Genomic DNA, 23228 nt, shown 5'->3' with positions numbered 1-23228 from the left:
TAGAATTGGTTGTTATAACCACTTGAAGTTGTCGAAATGCATATTCCAATTTGTACCAAAATTTAGGTCCTAACATACACGACACCAATAGAAAAAGTTCATTTTCTCGTAAATTTACTCCATTTTTATCCGTTTAAATGGTATGTGGTAGTGTTTAAAACATTGTGCAGTACTCTATCTGTCACTAATTGCTTGTCTAATTTTTCTTTTTTACTTGTTCATTTAGATAAATTTAAAAAAAGAAAAATCTTTTTTATCCCATTCTATTCTCAATTAATTAATTTTGAAAAAAGATAAAAAATTTTTGATAAACTTTTAATTCATCTACTTCATAATTAATAGCGGTAAAATGATAAATTTATTGTCAATCTTCTTAATAGATGTGTCAATTCAAAAGTGGACAAGTAATTAGGGAAAAAGTATTTTTTTTTTATTGGGTAGAATAAAACAATATTCTCCATGACACAACTAATAATTGGATTTCAATTGTTTTATTTCATAAATTGAGAAACTTAATTTATTCTGGTGAAAAAATATATTTAAGTTAGCTCTGGATGGTTCAGATTCATGAATCAGTACTTTTTTAATTTATATATTGTGGAGGCCATTATTGGTTAAATCACATGCATGAGCAACCAAAATAATTTAAATTTTATAGTTTCTTAAAAAATAATAAGTGACATAAGTATTTATTGTAATATTCATATTTACTGATGTTTAATTTTATATTCTTAAAAATAAATAAGTGATATAAGTATTTTATTGTAATATTCAAATTTTGATGTTTTAATTTTAGATATTAAAAATAATTTAAAGAATAAATAATTAATAATGGAGTTGAAATATAAAGGGAAGAGAAACATGTGTTTTTTAATATGCTAGAACGATAAATAAAAATGATAATATATTTTTAATATAGACTAATATTAAATTTGTCAGATTATTTAAAACACCAATTAATATTTCCAAATAAGCTTTTTGACAAACTTTTTTTTTTTTTTTTAAGGAAGCTTGAAATAGGGAATTCTCTAATCTATGGGTGTGACATTATGAGCACTTGGAAATGTTAGTGGTAGCAATAAAAGCAGTTAATAAAACCTCAACAGAAAAATTGTTAAATTGAAGTCGGCCTTAAAACCCTTATGGTAACATAGGGCATGACTTATTTAATGTATTATAATTGTAATTGACGTTATTACCCTTTTAAGGTGGGATGACCTAGTGCAATTGAGAGATCAAGTTAATGATTAGGAAGTAGATCGGATTAGAAATGAAGATATCTCAGACTAAGTTAAGGTAGGAGAGACATTGGTGGGGGATAAAATGGTAGAAGTGAGATCGAGATGGTTCGGACATATGAAGAGGAGATGTATAGATGTTTCTGTGTGGAGATGTGAGAGGCTTACTATGGATGGTTCATAAGAGGTAAATGTAGATTGCTCGCGATTGAAGAATGTATCTCACGAGGCTCTATCCAATAGCGATCCCTGCTCGTGTTCGTAGCCGGAGGTCAAGACTGTGGTACGGTGCGCTCAAGCGCCCAACCTATACAAGGGGCTTGGGCTCGAAAGCCGGCCGAACACTTATAAAACTAGAAAACTTTTTCTTTTTACTTTAATTTAAGTTTAACTCATTAGATTCAGTAATGGATTGCAAGATGATCCTGACTTTGCCAAAAGAGTTCATGAAGACTAATAGACATGATATGACACAACTTCACTTTAGCGATACATAATTTTATACGAGAGACTAATTTTGATTCCGCCACTAATGAGAGGCTATGATAACTCGAATTCTAATAGAAAATTTATAAGTAGTTAAACATTGTCTCAATCAGTGGTGGCTCTACACTTTGGGGAAAAAGTAACCGCTTTAAGCATCAAAATTTAAGGGGTCTCATTTTTTAAAAAATAATATGTTATCCATAACTTTTTCAATAATACCGTGTGTTATTGTTGAAAATATAAACTTTTCACAAAAGAGCAAAGAAATAATAGAAGTTTGACAAATTATGAGTATTATGTCTCAAGAAAAATTAAATAATTGACTATGATAAAATTCATAAAAAAATATATCAAATTTAAGGCCTCCATTCAGATTTAGTTTTAGGCCACCAATTTATTATAACCGACCCTAGTCTTACTCATTATTCCATATTATCATTACTTTTATTCTTGTTCTTTGATTTCTAAATATTTCCATGTGAATTGTGAAAAACATTGTGAGACGGGGGAGTACAAAGCAATATCATGCCAACATTCTAACAAAATGTGAGTAGCTTGATTTCTAGGTTTAAACTTCTAATTATTTAGTTACTATGCAGAAACATTAGATACAAAATAATTTGGTAGAAAATTAAGTTATCTATTGGATAGTAATTAAATGTAATTAAACTCTAACCAATTTAACAATTACTTCTTAAATTCAAAGAAGTAAAATTTATATTAGCTTTAATAAACCATAAAAAATAACGACCGTACTATAAATAAATAAATATTGAATGTATAATTTTAAAAATATAAAAGATTTATGTTAAAATTTAAATTCACTTTTTTGTAATAGATATATGTAGACATTTAAATTTTATGGGACTCAAAAGATACAAAATGCATGTGCTCAATTCGAATTGAAGCTCTAAAAAAAAGATCAATTCCAATTAGGTTATTAGAGGTTACTTAACTCTAAACTTTAATTCATCCCTAAGGTAGTATATTTCCTTTTAAAGAGACGGCTCGAATATTTTGCAAATTCATGGAATATTCGTAAAGAGATCAAACTCAAATAATTCTAGTTTGAGAATACTCACTAACGGCCCTCAAATCATGTATAAATGAGAAGAACTATGGATAAATCTTGTGAGAACATAATTGTACCCGTATTATTTATCAATATAATTATGTTTCTTCGTACTCCCTAGCCCCCATTTTACATGATACTTTTCAGATTTCAAGATTCAAACAATTTTATCTTTGATTATATGTTTTTTCTTAGATCTTTTAAACATTTAAAATTATCAATTGCTATGACTTATAATACTTTTCAATTAAATTTACTCTCAAAAAACGAAAGTCAATTGTAATTTTAAACAACCTGTTTCTTATAATCCTTTTACATCCACTAGTGAAATGGAAGCTTAAAATATCTTGTCTGAAGATGATATCTTTGGCAGCTCTTGCCCACTAGTCTTTCGGTTACTAGTTACACTAATTAAGAGCATTCACTTTGCTTCATTTTCATTTTTTTTTCGTATATGTTTATATTTGTATTAAAATTTGATTAAATTTAATTTATTAAAATAATTTAATAATAATTGTTAAAAAATTTTTAACAAAAACTACTAATTATTTAATAGACTAGTGGTGGGAACACAAGATTCACGAGGAAATTGTCTGTTCCATAGAGACAATTTCAGTTTCCTTAATCACCGGACTTATCCTATTTTTATGCTCTCTTTCTCCTTTAGTTTTCACTCGATATTTGAAGCCTATATTAAAATTTTCATTAAATTTGACTCACGCATTATAGAAACATTCGAAAGTAGAGTATAAAATTTAAGAAATAAAAACAAATATTTTGATCTCATGACTTCAAATTAAAGATATGTGTAATTTATTTAAGAAAATGATATTAAGCTTACATTTATTGAACTTGAAAAATTTATTTAACATTAAAAAAGGTATTTTCCTTGTCCTTAATCTCTCGTTTATTTTTAAAGTGGTACACCTATTAAGAAAATAATAATTAATATATTTATCTTTTTATCCCTATTAATAATGTCGTGGATGAATTAAAAACTTAAGATTTTCAAAATAATTTTATATTTTTCAAAGTAATAAATTGAGGATACAATAGAGAATAAAAATTTATTTTTTTCTTAATTTGTGAAAATGAACAAGTAATTAAAAACAACTGAAAAAGAAAAAGTGAATAAATAACTAGGGACAGAGTATTTTTTTAGCCAACTAAAAGTAAAATAAAAAGACGAGGAAGTATTGATATTTGAAGAAAATATATTACTTATTAAGGTGAAATCAAAAGGTTTAGATAGATTAACTACTACTTACGACAAATAAAGATAGTATGATAATGATTTTTTCAAATTTCTTAGGTATAAATTTGAAAGTCTCTTATAAAAAGAAATAATTTTTCTTTTAACAAGTAGCTTAAAAAATCAATTGTCCTTAGATTTCTTGCGTCAACATTTTATATATAGTAATATAATTTGAATTCTTCTTATTACATCCCACTTTTGAAAAAGCACCGTTTTCCATCTTGAAAAAAGAAAAAAAAAACTTTCAATTTCTAACATAAAAGAAATTAAGATAGTGATACTAGGCAAAATGAGTCAAGTTGGAATATAATGAATCTTAGTGTAAAATTTAAAAAATATATACTTTTTGAAAGATAAAATAAAAATATTACCAATAAGTCAATAACGATATATTTGATATATCTAAATATCTATTTATTGCATCTAATATAGTACATATATATATACTAAACAATCATGTAGACTATTTTTTTTTTCTTTTGAGTTAAGATGTTTGGTCAAAATTAATTATTGTGTTCGGATAATAATTAAAATTAATTTCCTTTTCAAGTTAAACTGAAAAATATAATTTCCCCCAAGGATAGTAAAGGTTATTTTTCATTTTTAGGACAAATATTTTTAGTAAACATAATCCATCTCTCCATTTTCCATTTAATATTAGTACAATGCTCACCAATTTTACTGGTTCATGTTAGATTACTTGGCACATTTTTCTAAGAGATTAATAAATAAAAGTATACGTTTACTGTAGTATCTTTATAAAGGGTCTGATATACCCTTCAACTTTGTCATTTGGAGCTGATATACCCCTCGTTATAAAAGTGGCTCATATATGTCCTTACCGTTATACAAACAGCTCACATATACCCCTGCCGTTACAAAATGGCTCACATATACCCTTCATTTAACGGAAGTTAAAAAATTAGTTTTAAATTTATATTTATTACTTCTAATTTTTTTAAAAAAAATTATTTAGGGGTATATATGATTCTTCTATCAAAGTTCAAGGTATATTTTAATTTTTTTCATACATAAATTATTTTTTGACTTCTTTCATTATAATTATTTGAGTTTCTTATTCTTATTTTATTTTTTTCTTACATTCCTTAGTTTAAAGAAAAAAAATTAAACTATTTTTTTGTGTGTATTGTAATTTAATTTCGTATTCAAGGAAAAAATTTGGTAATCTACAAAAAGTTTTACAAGAATATTAGTGAAACATAAATAAATTTGATTATCAAAATAATAATTATAAATTAGTCATTAAAATAAAAAAAAGTCAAAAAAAATATGTTTGACGAGGATTAAATTTACTCATATATGATTATATTTTTTAGAAAAAAATAATAAAAATTTAAATTAAAATTATTATTTTTTTCATTTCCGTTAGAGGAAAAGGGTATATGTGAGCCATTTGCTTACAAGTAGGGGTATATATGAGTCACTTTCATACCAAGGGGTATATCAGCTCTAAATGACAAAGTTGAGGAGTATATCAGACCCTTTTCCCTTAATTATATCATAAAAATTGAGAAATGAGTAGTACTATTTAATAGCAAGAATAAAACAAACACAAAATAATAAATTATCATTAGATTTTGTCGTTGAACTTATATTTCTAAAATACTTAGAATAATAATTTTAAAGAATTTAATAAGAAACAATAATAGAGAATTTGCAAAATAAGAAAACTAAAATCAGTAGAGAAAATATTATCAGAAACAAATTAAAAATAATAGACAAAATATTTTTCTCAAAAAGAAAATCGAGTACATTGAATACAGTATGTCCTTAAAGAAATTATTTCCCTCAAATATTCAAAGTTAATGAAATATACCCTCCAAGATAGAATGATCTTATTCACCGATGTATCTATACCTATACTCATGGTGTCAGCGAACCACTCAACGACAATTAAGTACACTAAGAATACTAAATTTAGTAGTAGAAGAAGTACAGAACATTGATTCTTAAAAATTGAAAGGAAATTTTTATATTTATATACAACAAAGAGTAGTGTGAATAGATATCTATTGTACATTGTCGAAAAAGTCACAACTCTTAGAAAAATCACAACCTTATGAAAAAGTCACAACTTTTTTAAAAAATCACAATCTTATGAAAAAGTCACAACTCTTCATAAAAGTCACAATTTTTCATTTTTCATTCATATCTTTTAAAATCCAATAGATTTTACAAAATAGACAAAGTAAAATTCAATACTATTTTTAATATACTTGATAAACAAAAGTGGACAAAACGAGTATTGTTTTACATTTTATTTTAATTAAATAAAATTACGATAAATTAAAGTCTCTAATAACTGAAATTTGACATATAGTAAACTCTCACCAAATTAATACTCGTTTAATTAATAAACTCTTTAAGATAATATTTTTTCCTATCTTGTTTGGGTCAAAGGAAAAATCACTCATTTCAATAAGATGATATCTTTTTCAAAAAGGCTCATATAAAAATATATGGTCTCATTAATATTATAAATTAATAATTCTTTAAATAATCAAATATATCTAAGACAATTTAGTAAAACGTGATTTTGTTATGTTCCCATTTTATTATAATTTTAATTGAAATTTTTCTCTAGCTTTTTCTTATTGCATCAAAAAGTTTCGATGTTATCTTTTCAAACTGCACATAAGAACGTGACGAGTTCTAAATGTGATAAATGCTTTCTTACGCGTAACTAGTTCAAAAAGTATTTTTTTCCACAGTTCTTCTAAGCTCTGGACCTCTGAACATGTATCATTTTCACCTATCCAATATGTCATATACGTGCATTTTTTGTGGTAATCGAAATCATTAATCATAATCTTAAATTTATAAATGACATTTTTACAATTGACTTCATTTAAATTCTCTAAGATTTCATTTTTGATGAATTTTGCGATATCAAAGTTTTTAAATTAATAAATATCAATTTATCATATTTCTATAAAATAATAATATTCCATAATCCACCTATATTAATTTATTGAGACTTATATAGTATAAGATATACTTCTCAAATATATAAAAGTCACTATTATTCCAAAACACTTCTTATTTTTTTTTTTATCACTTAACGACAATGCATTTCTATTATTAGTAAAAATAAAAAAGAAATAGTAAGATTGGCCAAACAAGCGCCAAAACTAAAGTTATAACCGACCCTTTATTGAGGCCGGTCAGTGTCACCATCATTTTCAGCTGCCAAACGTTAAATTACGCGCTTTCCTTTATTCGGCTCCCGCCCTTTTTTCTTTTTCTTTTTTTTTTTCTCTCGAGAGCATTTGATTGTGAAATTTAAAAATAAAAATCGTGAATACAAATTAAAGTTATTTTTTTTAACGTATATTTTAATTTTTTTTTTGGTTATTTTTTCAAATTGTTAGATTGTGATCTGTGGAATGTGGAAAAAAGTTGAAATTTCTTCCTTTAAATAAAGCACAAGTGTACTAAATATACAGAAGCCACTTTTTATTTTTTTGGTTGGTTGCAGAAACAGTGGGCATTAAGTGTTGCTATTAGTTTCTTGCTTTTGTCCATGCAACATGGAGATTTTGTTTCCATTATTTATGTTGTTATTGTTGACAATGAATTGGATAGTAGTTCTAATTTGTTGTGAAGGAGGTGATAGTGGTTATTCCTCTGCTGTCGGAGATCCGGGAATGAGAAGAGATGGACTCAGAGTAGGTTTAGAAGCTTGGAACTTCTGTAATGAAGTTGGTGAAGAAGTTACTGGAATGGGTAGCCCTAGAGCTGCTGATTGCTTTGATCTTTCTGGTAAAATCTCATTTTTTTTCCCTTTTTCTTCTGATACTTTGCACAAAGGCGGAGCTAAATGGGGTTGATGGGTTCGGACAAATTCACTAGCTTTTTATAGACTCTGTATTTATATTAGAAATATATTTCTAATAAAATTGATTGACAGTTTAGTGGTTCTAACAAATTCACTAGCTTTTTATAGATTCAATATTTATATTAGAAATATATTTTTTTTAACAAAATTGATTGATAGTTCATTGGTTCGGACAAATTCATCAGCTTTTTATAGATTCTGTATTTATATTAGAAATATATTTCTAACAAAATTGATTGATAGCTCAGCGGTAAGAAAGGAGTGGCGGAAATGCCTTTCACTTGTGGTTCAAACTTTGTAAATTTAGAACCCCTTACATAAATTGATAAATAGCAATAACCCCTTTTTCCTATGTAATGGAATTTTGAGCTATTTTTGTTATGGTTGTGTGATGTGCAGAGAGTTCATTGAGTCACAAGGTAACTGAGTCTGATAATAAGCTAGGTGTTGGGAAGTCATTTCCGGGGTTGAGTCTTAAGGCTAAGAATGATCCTGATTTGTATGCTGCTGAGAAGGAATTATATCTAGGTTCATTGTGTGAAGTTGATGATACCCCAAGGCCATGGCAATTTTGGATGATAATGTTGAAGAACGGAAACTATGACTCGAAATCTGGTCTTTGTCCAGAGAATGGGAAAAGAGTTCCCCCTTTTAAGCCGGGAAGATTTCCGTGTTTTGGCAAGGGATGTATGAATCAGCCTATACTGTTTCATCAGCCTACTTATTTATCTGATGATGAAACTATGATGGGAGGTTTTAATGGTACTTATGATTTGGGTTCTACAGCTGGTAGTAGTAGTAGTAGTTCTTTTTTTGAGGTAGTTTGGGAGAAGAAAGTTGGCAAAGGGGGTTGGGTATTTAAGCACAAACTCAGAACATCCAAATTGTATCCATGGCTGATGTTGTATCTTCGGGCTGATGCGACTAAAGGGTTCTCTGGAGGCTACCACTATGATACCAGAGGAATGTTAAAAATTGTAAGCTCACTGTTTTTTTATACTCAAATTTGTGTTTATTCTCTCCATTCAAATTGTATAAAAGACCTTGTAAAATATCTTCCAAGGTTGTGTTTGCCTTTACTATCATCATGAGCATGAGGTTCCTTTTAAGTTCCATTTGCAATTAGGATTGTTAATCATTATTCTTTATACAGTGTCTATTAATTTGGTGTAATGTCAACTCCGATGGCCCGCATGAAAGGTGGATTAAGAAAGCAAAGAGAAAAAATGAGTGATGGATAAGTTGAATTAGTACGAGTCACTCACATGATATCCTCATTAGAGAAATTAGGTCTGCCCTGAATGGTTGTTTGGCACCATTATCATTTATCATGTCTTTATCTTACCACTAAATTTCGATCACAACAGGTTATTTAATTGTAAACCTCCCTGGTAGGTCAGCATACACCTGAGGGGTATTCAGCAGTTAAACCCTTATTATCATTTACAAGCTAATGTCATTATCGGGGGTGTGAGTTGGGCCCAAGACCTAATTTAACACCGGGGTCGCACTTGCTTGCTGTCACTTTTGGAAGTTAATTAGTAAGAGGGCTTTGAGCACATTAGACAATACTAATAGTTCATCATAATAAAAAGATTGGTGGAAGGCAGGGGGGGTGGGGAGGTGTTAGTTATACAAATAGTTTATCCGGAGTATTAGCAAAGAACTGAGGATACCAATATGTCTTTTGGAAATGCCGGTGTTAGGCTAATGAGAATTTTTCTAAACCATTTGTCACAAATGAAAATACAAAGATGAAAAAGATATTTTATTAATGCTATTCCCTGTAACAGCACGATTATTTTTCTTTCAGCTGCCAGAGTCACCTAATTTTAAGGTCAAATTGACCTTGGATGTCAAGGTAGGCGGAGGACCCAAGAGTCAGTTTTACTTGATAGATATTGGCAGTTGCTGGAAGAACAATGGTGATCCATGTGATGGAGATGTTCTCACTGATGTTACCAGATACAGCGAAATGATCATTAATCCAGAAACTGCAGCTTGGTGCAGCCCCACAAATATCGGCAACTGCCCACCTTTCCACATCATACCAAACAATACCAAAATCTACAGGAATAACACCTCTCACTTCCCTTACTCAGCTTATCACTATTATTGTGCGCCTGGGAATGCCGAGCATTTGGAAAAGCCATATAGCACATGTGATCCTTACAGTAATCCCCAGGCACAGGAGCTACTTCAGTTGCTGCCTCATCCAATATGGGCAGACTATGGATATCCAACCAAACAAGGAGATGGCTGGGTTGGGGATGGAAGAACCTGGGAGCTTGACGTCGGTGGCCTTTCTAGCAGACTTTACTTCTATCAAGTAAGTGGGATTGTTAACTGTTGATAATATAATTAACTAAGAAAAGTTTCTTCTTTGTAACAACTTAAGCTTTTAGATGAGATGGTCACACACTTCAACATGTTTTCAGAGCAGACAGAGGTCCTAGGTCCTGGAATTTAACCTCAACGCAACCCATATCAAAAAGAATCTCCACGTGCTTGTCTCATGAAAAACAATCAGGCCTGCATGTGAGGGGGCGTGTTGAGAATATAATTAACTAATGGAAGTGTGTTCTTTATAAAAATTTAAGCTTTTAGATAAGACGGTCACACACTTCAACATTAACTTTATTAAATGTGTGCCAAAACCATGTTTGAATCAGACATAAATGTGCAAACAAACACGAAAGATTGAATAACAAGTGGCCCAACCAACCTGCATGATTCCATCCTTGCTGTTTTTGGCTGCAGGATCCAGGTACACATCCTGCTAGAAGAATATGGACATCTCTGGATGTGGGAACAGAAATTTTTGTTAGCGACAAAGATGAAGTGGCAGAATGGACTCTGAGTGATTTTGATGTTCTACTTACCTCGTAAAACCGAAATTATGTTACCATTCCATTCAACATTGTAACTGTAGCCAAATTATGTTACACCAAGTAACTGTAATATTGTAACTGTAGCCAAATTATGTTACACCAAGCAACTGTAATATTGTAACAAGGATTTGTCATTCTTGATGTGCAAAGCTTCATCTTTCTATACTAGATCTGCATCTGACAGGGCAACTCTTGTTTCTTTATTTCCCTGACTTAGAAGAGACTGGAACAGAAGAAAACAAATTGTGTTGTTCTTGCTTTATTTTCATGGATTTTCTGGATGTTGACTTTCCCTTGATAGCATTGGCTTCTAAAATTATAGCACAATGACTTTGGAAATGAACCGGATACTTCTGTACTTCATGGATGAACATGAAGTGTAAAATCTATGTACTTCTTGTGATGTCTATTGTTAAAAAGAGCATACTGTTTCTATAAGCATCAGAAAAGGAACAAATACAAACCATGTTGTAGATGATGTTTTTTCTTTGGCCATGAAGCAATCCTCCCCTCTTGCTGTTTGCCAATTTGATTCAACTGCTGTTGTTTATCTACTTATCGCTCTATGGAAGTGGTGGGCTATTTGAAGAAGAGATTTCCTTGACTACTTTATTGTACTTCTTGATAATTTAATTTTTGTCAAGGACTCGAGGCCATGCTACATATACCATATCACAAACCCATAATGGTACAGAGAAATATATGTGCTTTAACATTTTTTAGATGTTTGTCGTAGGTTGAAAGTATTCCATGGGAACTGATTGATGAAGAGGGTGGAAGACAGTAGTAAGTGCTAATGGAACTTCAAATAGTCACAGGTTCAATCTTTCTGATCTTACTGCAACTATTCATAAATCCTTCATTCATATGAGCACTAACATCTTATTGCAAGTTACATCGAAAGGCTTCCACACGTTTACTATTCATGAGGAAATCTGCTCTTGTCAGCAGAAGTAGTAAAAACAACATATCTTAGAGCCATACTGTGTGAAAAGGCAAAAGATGGTGTTTCATGATAGCAAGGTGCTCCACTTTAAGAAGTGATAGTTCTATTGTACTTGCAAGATTTGCTTCAGACAGGGAGTTTAGGACTGATCAGTTTGCCGTCATATGACAAGAAAAAACTGTAAACTGTGTTCTTTTACATAACTTGGAGAGCCAAATGGTCAGTCATGCACCAATGCTGACGAGTTGTCTCGTTACCTGAACTCAGTTGTCTGCAAGTCCTAGCTTAGCACTGCACGCTTGCTTTTAGGCCTATTGTTTTTTCGCTTACCTCCCTTTAGGTTAGATATCTGTTTTTGTCTCTTTCATATTTGGGTTATTGATGACTTGACATAGCTCTAAAAATAAGATGACAACATGCACCAAGTTCACAGGCATGCAATAAGAAGGCGGGAAAAGTTTGCACATACAGAAATGGATTGAGAAAACATGTTTTAAACAGAAATCCAGGTCAAGTAAGGAGACGAAAAGTGGCAGACGTCTTCTATGCCGAAAAGAAAATAGACAAACAAATCCCATGAGGGAGATGACTATTTTCTAGGAAAAAACTAATTTCTTTTCCTTGTAGGATTCTACTAAGGCTTAATCCATCGTATATCATATCATATATATTATAAGTGGGAAGCTCTAGAGTGAAAAGTTGAATTACCATTTCGATCTTGTATTAAATTAAAATTTAATTAATTATTTAACATTTAATTAGTTAATTTAAATATTAAATTGTTTCATTTTAATAAAAATATTAATAACTTTTGTACTTCCTTAGATTAATTCCTAATTAAAATATCGAATTTAATAATATTTATCATCTATTATCTATATGTATATTTAATTTAATCTCCATCATATCATATAATAATAATAATAATAATAATAATAATAATATACTAAAAGTGGAAGGAATATTAGGCAAAAATTAGATTACATGTTGTCCCTATATCATATATAAATATTATTAATCGTCTAATAAATTGTTTAGTGAATATTAAACAGTAAATTTTAATTACTATAAAGGGAGGATTACACATTAAGCAATATCAAATATATCAAATTCTTCCGGTTACAATTTATTTATGTCGATGGTTAATTAATATTAAATTGTTAGAAATAATTATTATCAAGAAGACAAAAAGACTCCTAATATATTGTTCAATGAATTAAAGGTGAAGACTAAAGGTTACAAAATTAATTAGAAAACTGATAGGTCTCTTTTATTTTTTCCTTTCATCTCCCCTCACCTAAAATTTTCCTATTTAAAGTCACCAGAAATGAAAATTAACTTACAAATCTCATATGATCTTCTTACTAAAGTATGTTAATATGTCAATTCTCTCTTATAAATTAAGATCCATTTTCTCATTTTTGGTATATCATCTCTTTCTTCTTTTTTAATTTCTTTCTGATCATAGTCATGGACTGCTGAAGAGAAGTTGTCATCAATCTTTATAGAATTGTTAAGGGCAATAACATCATTGTTGTATTTGGATCGAAGACTTTATGATTAATTGATTGATTAATTGTAAAAAATGTTTAAAAGGAAATAATATTTTTTTATCACGTTATATGAATTATAACAAAATAATGAATGTTTGTACTATTTTATGTAAAGTGATTATAGCTATGACCAGTTGTAAGTTATTTTCATATTAGTTTTAAATGTTCTTTTATAATGTTTCTCTTCTTATTCATTTTAAGTTAAATATGTTCTCTATTTATATAAAGAAGTTTATGTTTAAATAATTAAATAGATGTTACTTATTTAGACTTGATATAATTATTGGTGTAGAACATGCACAATACTATATTTCTTATTTCCAAATGAAATTAAAAATTGTCTCAATGATATATTAGATATTTTATTATATGTCAAATTATCTGTGTTTTAAATAGATAATTTGAAATATTTGACATATATGTTGACAGACTATGCATGCATTTATAATTACTTCATTATCTCATTAATTAGTATCTGTTTCGGGTACTTCTTATCCCCCTCTTTTCTTACTTTAAATACTCATTTGCAATTCAATATATGTATCGATTTGAAAAATTTACTAACATTAGTTATGAATTACATGTATGTTTACTTTTTTATGTATATTTTATTTTTTAAGTTATGACATATAGCAAATCCATCAAAATATGCACTATTTACAAATTATTGATTGTAGCACAAAATTTATATTAAGTAGTTTAAAATAAACGTGCAACGCACGTTCTGAAGACTAGTTTAAGGACAAAGTCAAAGAAGAGAAGGTGGGCTTTTGCAAATTACAAATTGAGAGAATTTTCCAGCAAAGACATAGCGACACCTACTTCATATTCACAAAAGTCATAATCTTGAGAGCAATAGCCATTGGAGCAAAACTGTAAGGCTTCGTCACAATAACACTGGGACCAGGTTCATGAGTTGTGTTCGAGTCTGAACTATTGAATATTGAAGTCTGATCAATTAAAGTTTAGAATTATTAGTCTTTGTTGATTTGTTCTATGTTTATTATTGAGTTGTAATAATTTCTATGTTTGTAACAACAAGTGGGTTTGACTTCTTGAAGAGTAGAATATTTTATTATAGTTAAGCGTTTAACAGTTTTAGTGAACTGTTGAGGTGAAGGTACTAAGTTGCTCTTTGAAGATAGTGAAGTTTTGGCGTGGTTTTTCCTTTTGTTGAGCAAGGAAAGTTTCCACGCGCGATAAAATCACAGTGTTTATATCTAGGCAAATTGACAAGAACCTAGTTCTTGTTTAGGTGGTAAGGTTTCTTCAGTTATATATATATATATATTGACTTGATTTTCCTTTTTACATAACATATCCACCAGAAAATGATTGTTGTTGGCCTGAAGATTGAGCTCAAAACCTGTAACTTAATCCGAATTTAAATGAATCATTAAGCTCACATTGGCCTCGCGGGTAGATCATTGGAATAAGGTAAGACAAGTATGGTGAAATTGTTAGTTACATATACCTAAACTATGCAGCTGTGTTATTTCCCTCTTGAACTTAGTTTGCAGTAAGAAGAAGAAATAACATTGAAATTTGAATTTGACTTTATTATTATTAGAAAAAGAATTGGTTACATACACAAAAAGAACAAAAGTATGCATCATTTTTTTTTTTGCTAACAAAAGGATGCTCTAGCTTCTCCAACAAAAAATGAAAGAAGAATATTGAATTGGTAGGTAGAGAAAGGGGTGTTGAGAAGTAGGGAAAATGATGTTTGTTTGTTTGTTTGTTTGTTTGTGATGATCTATTTTCCACCAAGACCAGGGTAGAAAGGTGCACTGGTTCCAGGCAACCATTCATTAGCTTGAAGGAAAGTGGCAGCGGTGTATTTAGTAGCTTCCTGTGGGCTAAGAACCTTGAACTTCTTGAAGAGTTTGCTCCTTCCGTTAGTGTTAGCACCAGGTCCTCTGTTTGCATATTCATACACTTCACATGTCTGTTCGAAAAAATTTGGCTTGTCGGCCTCCCAAATCAGATATCCCTCAGGCCTGATGAGGTCACCGATCTCACTTTCCATGAAAACATTGGTGGAATATGCCTTCCATGGGCGCGTTAAGTAGTGTTCGTATTTGAACCTATCATCAAAGAGTGATTGTTCTGGTACAATTTTGCAGTTCTGAAGTACTACCCCAGTGTTTTTGTCTGCTTGATCCTTTCCATCAGCTGTGATTGTGTTCTTGCTTTGTCGTCTAGGCCTCCTCAATATGATCTCACTGTTCTGGATCAGAGCTGTTCCACACCCGAAGATGAAATCAACGGTACCAGATATTACACAGTTGCGGTAGAATTGACGGTATGTTTGGTAGTACAAGGTGTCTTGGTTTCCCTCCATGCTGCAGTCAAACACTGCTCCCCTGTCTCCAGAGATCCTAAGTGCAACAGCTTGTTGACCCTCTGGACCAGCAGTGTTGCGGAATGTAATTCCCTTAGCTATGAATCCCTCGCTGTTCACACCGACTGTAGCACTATTCATGGTGGTGACTTTATTCATTACATTCTTGTCACAGGAAATGATGGTTTTCCCTGCTCCATCACCATACATGAAGACGTTTCGTTGGTTTTTTTCAATAAGGATTTGTTCAACGTAAGTACCAGCCTTGATGTAGATAATGTATCTGCCTTGATGGTTTGCTGGGTAAGCCTTGACTGCTTCTACAACAGTCTTAAATTTGCCGCTTCCATCCTTGGCAACAACAGCATGAGGAGTTAATGGTCCTGATCCTACTGGGGGAAGTGCTGGTCCTGCTCCTAGAGGAGCCCCGTCTTTTCCCTTTCCTTTTCCTTTTCCTTTTGAGCTCTTCTCCAATAGCTTACGGTCAGCAGCTGGGAACCATGTTGGGTAACCATCCCCATCCACCTTGTTTACATCCAACAATCGACGATGAGGAGAGCTGTTGCCATCCAGTAAACCTTCCGGGATTTGAATGTTGAATGATTTCAGCACGTCAGACATCTTCGCTACCATGCTGATAGCGTTATTCGTAAGCTGCGTAGCATTCACCAATCCTTTTTCAATTGCTGATCTATATTCTGGATTTTCAATAGCATCAAGACATATGGTTTGGAACGAGTAAACTCCTCCTATCCAATTCAACAGATCAACACTATACTCATGGATCGACTCTTCATCGGTCTCACCAATCAACTTCACTGCTTCTTCAAGCTTCTCCACACCCCATTGCAGCATCAGCTTGCAATCATCAACAGCCATATGATTGTAAGGATCAGCGTCTTTGTCGACCTTAGTCTTTCCAGTCTCATCCAAACCCGTTTTCAGTTCATCAAGTGTTGTCCGGAATGCAGCTGTAAGGTAATCCTGTAGTGTAGCTGACTCATTTTTAGCAGCACTTTCAAGTGACTTAGCACATTGATCTTTAAATTCAGTAGCTTGACAAAACTCATGAACTTTCTTCATTTGTACTTTTGTGCTTTCATCGTGTTTGTTATCACCATTTTTGTTCACAACAACCACAACTCCTACTATCACACCAACTAAAAGTATCAATGATACTAATGAAACCACTATTTTCCCCACCATTGTTTCCCCCTTTTTTTTTTTTTTTTTTTTTGATAAATAAGATACTCTTTCCCTCTTTCCTATCAATCAATTGGAAAAAAGGAAAGAAGTTTTATTAGAGAAGATAGATGATTGAATTATGATGTTAAGCTGACCTTTTTATAGTAATTAGGAAATAGATTTGTAACCTTAATTTGCATGGCAATACGAACATCACGTAGCAAAAATTATGGAATGACCAAGAATTCAAAAATGCCTATTTAATTTGTGTGCCTTTGAATTTAACTAAATATATATGTTCTTATCACAGATTTCAATGTTAATTATACCATTAAAATAGGAAACTAGTGGTAGTTACGTTGATATTAACGTAAGCTGAAGAATATAAACTTTGATAATTAAATATTCTGATTTTTTTGTGTGTAAAAAATACTAGAAAAGATTTTACTACTACTTAGATAAAATAAAATAGATTAATTTTTAAACAGAGGCAACATATATTAGAATGTAGTCATACAAAATTGAGAAAATTACGCGGTTAAGCAAATTTTTGATGTTTAATTACTCATCATAGTTATAGTCTGCTATAATTACGATTCGCGACTAATATTATACATTAATTACGTGGGCTGACTTTGACTTTGTATAATAGTCATGTTTGTATATATATAATTCGCCAGAATATACAAATACATATATATAATATACAATTATCTAATCGATATAGATATAAAAATTCACCTCTCTCCCACTCTCTTCCCCCTCTCTCTCGCTCGCCTCTCTCCTCGTTCTCTCAATCTTGCTTGCCATATATACAAATGCATATGTATAATATACAATATATACATATACAATTCACCTCTCTTCCACTCTCTAGCTCGCCTCTCTCCCAATATCGCTCTCCTCTCTCCTCCCTATACTAATCTCGCTCGCCTCTCTCCTCCCTCTCCCAATCTCGCTTTCCATATATACAAATACATATGTATAATATACAATTATCTAACCGATATACATATATAATTCACTTTTCTCCTACTCTTTTCCCTCTCTCTCGCCTCTCTCCTCTCTCTCCTAGTCTCGCTCGTCTCTCTCCTCCAAAAAATATGTAGCTACAAATTGTAATTGTCAAACTATAGTTGTGCAGAATAATTATGTTATTTTTAAGTGGTTATACGTGAAAGTTCTCCAAAAAAAATTGTGTTTCTTTATTTACTTGTTTTTTTATTTAATAAGTATATTCATCTCTCTTTATCTTCCCTACTCTGTTTTTAATATCTAAATATAGGAGGACATATATAGCCTGTTAAAAAATTGTAGTAACCAACCTTTTATAATAATAGGTCAAAATATAAGATAATTATGTAGAAAAATATTTACACAACCAATGTATATAACTTTTTTTAAAAAAAAACTTTTTGTTTGTCCTATGCTTAAAGGTCGTTATGTCTTGTATATTTTGTTATGTGCGATCGACTTTTTGTGCTTTACTTCTTAGCTTGACTGTCTTTTTAGCAATGTGCACTTGGTTTCCTTTAATCACGTCACATAATTAAATGATCAGTTCGAGCCTAATTATCTCAAATTTTAATCTGAGTTTTTTAATTGGATTTGCTCCCCCGACGTCTTTCAATGTGAATGGATAAGAGTTTCGTGGAATTAATTTGATAGTGACAAAGAGGCCATAGCTTACTTCTAGCCGAGGTAGAAGCTTTGTGTATCACACTTTGATGAGTGGAACCTCTTGTCCCTTCTAATCCGTTGTGTTTTTAGCATGCATGGTTCAGTTATAAAGTCTATTATGGTTGTCGAATGGGCCGCCTCCTCTCCACCTAGGTGAAAGACAGGGCATTAAGGCGAGCGCGATTAGACTTTTCCAAGCAAGCCTCAAGCTTGAATAAGCTCTCTAAATGACTTTGGAGGTAAATTCGAGTAGATTCAAATAAATAGAACTCATGTTTTAGTGTAGCTTATAAAGTTGTTTTATATAATTTAGACAAATGTTTATTTAGATTGTCCGATTTTAGGTTTTCCTGGGTAATATAACTCGATAATTGCTAAAAACAAATTTCTGTTAATTTTTTTCACAAACTTGCATCAAAGTTTCCTTATTTTGCTATCTTCTATCATCATGAAAAATTGGACAGACCCTAATTTTAATGGAACTGAATTTAAATCCGTAAATTATATGATAATTTATCTAATCCACTTACCATTGCTAATAACAGATTCATTTTTTATTTTTCTTTTGCAAACTCAACACAGAATTGGTGTTCAACTATTATTGCTCAAGTAAAAGATTCAATGTTTGAAAAATTAAAATTTTGCAATAAGCTTCTTTTTGAATGGTATTGTTGCAAAATCTGAAATATTGAGGTGTTTTTGATGAATTTTCTGTTTGAATTCAAGGAAAATGATGAGGTCGGATTTTGTATAATTATGTATAAAATTGTATATTGTGTAAAAATATTTTGTATATTATTGTATATTAAAATTTAAATATTATATATAAAAAATAATATGAAAATTTTGTAGTTTATTGTATATACTAGATGTATATTATTGTATGTCAAGTTTTAAGTTAAATATTTATAGAGTTAATAATTAAAAGCGACAAAATGCACAAGTACTCCCTCAACCTATGCCTGAAATTCCAGAGACACACTTATATTAGATTGAGGGGTATTTATGCATTTTCCCATTAAAATCTCCTTTAAATTTGGTACACTTTATAAAAGGGAAAATTGTATATAACGGCTAACTAATAAATCAAATTAATTGATATAACCATCCTTTGATTTAATTGTGTCCTGTAGCAAACTGTTTGTCAGTCACCTCTCTCCTTCAAACTCTTGCTCGCCACTCTCCTCTCTCGCTCCATCTCTCGCTTGCTTCCTCTCACTTTTTTTACAAACATAAGTGTACAAAATCTGTTTCTATTTGTATAAAGCGAGAGGAAATTGTATAAATACATATATTTTTGTTCCCCTCTCTTCCCTCTCCCAGATCTCGCTCGACACTCTCCCTAATCTCGCTCGCCATCCTCGCCTCTATCACTTATACAAACAGAAAACGAAATGTATAAATTGCGTTTTTGTTTGTATAAAGCGAGAGAAAATTGTATATGCACATGCAAATACATATATTTTCGTCCTATACACTTATAATTATACAATAAAAATACTACCCTGTCCAGTTTCCTTTGCCTTTCTCTCTTTCTCGTTTTATACAAATTCAAATTGTATATAATTTCTCACTTTCTTGTTTTATACAATTCGATTCAATTGTATATTCTCTACCCAAGTCTCTTTTGCCTTTCTCTCTTTCTCATTTTATATAAATTCAAATTGTATATAATCGTTCTATACACTTGTAATTATACAATTTATTTTATTCACTTCGTTTTATACAATTCTCTGCCCAAGTCTCTTTCTCTTTCTCGTTTTATACACTTCGTTTTATACAATTCGCTTCAATTGTATATGTATAGCGAATTATACATTTATATGTTTGCTATGGAGTGCAATTATGCAAACTTTGTTATAGCATACAAATATGAATTTTATGTTTGCTATATGTGAAAGCTGTCCTTTATAAAATGCATACCTAAACAATGAGAAGTTTTAGTTACCCAATCAAACATTGATTTTTGGAATCATTTACTCCCCTAAACTAGTACTCCCTTAATTTTTAATAACTTGTCTTTTTTTTTAATTGTTCCTAATTACTTGCTCATTTTGAAGATCAAGAAAGGATCAAAAAAATTTTACCTATTATACCCTCAATTAATTACTTTGAAAAATGTACAACTTCTTAAAAATCTTAAACTCTTAATTCACTCACTCACAATTAGTAGGGTAAAATGGTAAACTCACAATGTCAATTACTCCCTCTGTCCCATTTAGATGACACCTTTTATGTTTTGAGAGTAAAATAGTTTAAGTATGATTGGATATTTGCCCATGAAATCTTTTCAATTTCTTTGAAATGAAATTTATATATTTGTAAACTACATAAAAAGTATTATGAGTCACAATAATTAATAATTCAAAATGTTTAAAAGATCTATGAAAAATTTACGCAAAGATAGACTCTTGAAATCCGAAAGGTGACATAGGGATGGAAGAAGTATTTTTTTCTTAATAGATATGTCAATTCAAAAGTGAACAAGTAATTAGGGACAGAGAGAGTACTATGAGAAGTCTCAAACAGAAATTTATAGTTTGTATCATAATATACCACATGGAACAAAAGAATTACTTTATCTCAATTTATACTCATTTTCTCTTTTGGTCAATCTCAAAAGAATGATATATTTCGATATTTAATACTCCCCCCTCGCTTTCTATTTTATATGTCATCATTTAAGGTTTCACATCTCTTAAAATGAACTCTTATTTAATTTTCTCTTGAAAAGCACCTCATAGTTAACTTGCCAGCTTACCCACCAAGGACTTATTTGTTTAGTAGGCATACCTTTTTTCTTTTGGACCAAAAAGTCATGTCACTTTCAATTGTTTTCACTATACCTTGTGAATACTTGCACACAGGGCGAATTTATGTATTAAAACTGGGTCACTGGAACGCGTGGTCATCCAACTAAATTTGATACATTACTTGTATAATTATTAAGGAAATATTAAATAATAACTTGTGGAATCCATTCTCAAAGTCGTTGGATGGTTCACTGGTTTAATAGTCAGATTTTAACATCAAAGTCTCGAGTTTGATCCCAGCCAATCACAATTTGATTCATTTTTTTATCAACTGAAAATACAATTTTTATATGATTTAAATATTTTAAGTTGTTAACTATTGTAATTTATAGTAATTTTACGTATATTTCAATAATATATGTTCTTGTCCCTATATATGTAGTACAAAGAGAATTTTAAAAGTCAATATGTTGTTAATTATTTATATTTACAATGCTTTTTACGTAGTTTTCAAATTAAATAATACATGTTACTTCTTTTATCCCAATTTTAAAAGTAAGATAAACAACTTAAAACAGAAGAAAAAGATACTGGAAGTGTGGAACCACACGGATGAAGTGGGGATGTTTACCGCCACCTGTGGTTATTCACACTTATAATTAAGTAGTAGATAGTAGATACTATCCTGACAATTGTTTTGTAATTTGATGATAATACATTTGATGTTTGAGTTTTTAAGAAAAACTAACATTTACTTTTGACAAGAAACATCATCTTCACTTTAAAATAAAGGAAAAATGCACAAGTATCCCCCAACCTATATCCAAAATCTTAGAGATACACTTATACTATAGTAAAGTTCTATCACCTCTCTGAAGTTATTTTATAAATAATTTTCTACCCCTTTTTGGGCCTACGTGGCACTATCTTGTGGGTCCATTGCGTGTTGACATTTTTTTTCAAGTTAGTGCCACGTAGGCCGAAAAGGGGTAGAAAATTATTTGTAAAATAAGTTCAGGGGGCAATAGGACCTTAGTATAGTATAAGTGTGTCTCTAAGATTTCAGGCATAGATTGGGGGTACTTGTACATTTTCGCTAAAAATAATTAGTATTTATAGGCAAGAGGAACAGGTTCCGAAAGGTTGCAACCCTTTCAGAATCCACACGACCATTAATGAAAGTTTGAACCTTTCAAATGGTACTGACTGTTCCTGAAAGTTGCAACCTTTCAGAACAGTCATTTCCAAAACGGCGGAAAATTTAAATAAAACAGGTCGCGCGCAGATCCGAGTCGGGTCGGGTTAATCAACTAAAAAGTTGAAATATTTAGGTTAATTCAACTAAATAACTGATAAATTTTATCCAAAACATAATCTCTCGATCATTTTCCAAAGCCAATGCCGAAGCCGTAACCGAAGCCGAGCGAGCGACAACGACGGCGGCTCGAGGGGGGTCCTCATTCCAACCCTTTTAACAATTAATAGGAGCGTTTCTATATTTAAACCCTCCTATTTTTCGTTCCACCACCAATGAGGCACAAATGCTTTTTCATTAAAGCATAAGAGGACTTTTCAAGCTCCCAACTCTTCAAGTTCTTAACTTTTCAAATTCCTCTCTTTCCCTCTATTTCCCATCAATTCTTGCTACATACCCAACAATCCCCCACATTGATTGGGAATGGTTATAACATAGGAATGCACAGACAAGTGTGTATTTTACCGGCAATGATTAATTGCATCTGGATAAGTAGGTTTTCCCTTGGACTTTCCGTAGTGAACATATGTCAAATATACTCGATCAATAGGTAATGTGATGTCTTTGAACCGTCGAGCTTTAATGTATACCTAGATAACCATAAGTCACACAATTAACCCTTTACTGTTTGTGGTTCTTACGGTTGTGTTCGTTTTAGCCATGAATACCTCCTGGTTTCATGAGTGTATAGAGAATAGGCTTTTGACATAA

The 23228-nt window shown here is 31.0% G+C and overlaps 2 protein-coding genes across 2 annotated transcripts; one reads left to right on the top strand and one right to left on the bottom strand.

Moving 5' to 3' along the window:
• Positions 1-7365: 7365 nt before the first annotated feature.
• Positions 7366-11004, top strand: LOC107008541. Its single transcript, XM_015207627.2, has 4 exons — positions 7366-7834; positions 8310-8887; positions 9724-10239; positions 10671-11004. The coding sequence occupies exons 1-4, from the start codon at positions 7603-7605 to the stop codon at positions 10797-10799; spliced, it is 1455 nt and encodes a 484-aa protein (XP_015063113.1). The 5' UTR covers positions 7366-7602; the 3' UTR covers positions 10800-11004.
• A 3874-nt stretch (positions 11005-14878) lies between these two features.
• LOC107013657 (pectinesterase) lies at positions 14879-16961 on the bottom strand. Its single transcript, XM_015213519.2, has one exon. The coding sequence runs from the start codon at positions 16848-16850 to the stop codon at positions 15057-15059; it is 1794 nt and encodes a 597-aa protein (XP_015069005.1). The 5' UTR covers positions 16851-16961; the 3' UTR covers positions 14879-15056.
• Positions 16962-23228: the final 6267 nt, after the last annotated feature.

The sequence above is a fragment of the Solanum pennellii genome, chromosome 1 (assembly GCF_001406875.1).
Source record: "Solanum pennellii chromosome 1, SPENNV200".
In the NCBI taxonomy this organism is placed as follows: domain Eukaryota; kingdom Viridiplantae; phylum Streptophyta; class Magnoliopsida; order Solanales; family Solanaceae; genus Solanum; species Solanum pennellii.
The sequence above is the reverse complement of the archived record's forward strand: the minus strand, read 5'-3'. Positions and strand labels throughout refer to the sequence as shown.

Excerpts from the sequence above, each read along its gene's own strand:
- LOC107008541 (XM_015207627.2), top strand. The coding sequence starts at position 7,603 with ATGGAGATTTTGTTTCCATTATTTATGTTGTTATTGTTGACAATGAAT. Across the intron at positions 7,835-8,309 it reads TGATTGCTTTGATCTTTCTG|AGAGTTCATTGAGTCACAAG; the intron begins GTAAAATCTCAT and ends TGTGATGTGCAG. Across the intron at positions 8,888-9,723 it reads CCAGAGGAATGTTAAAAATT|CTGCCAGAGTCACCTAATTT; the intron begins GTAAGCTCACTG and ends TTTTTCTTTCAG.
- LOC107013657 (XM_015213519.2), bottom strand. The coding sequence starts at position 16,850 with ATGGTGGGGAAAATAGTGGTTTCATTAGTATCATTGATACTTTTAGTT.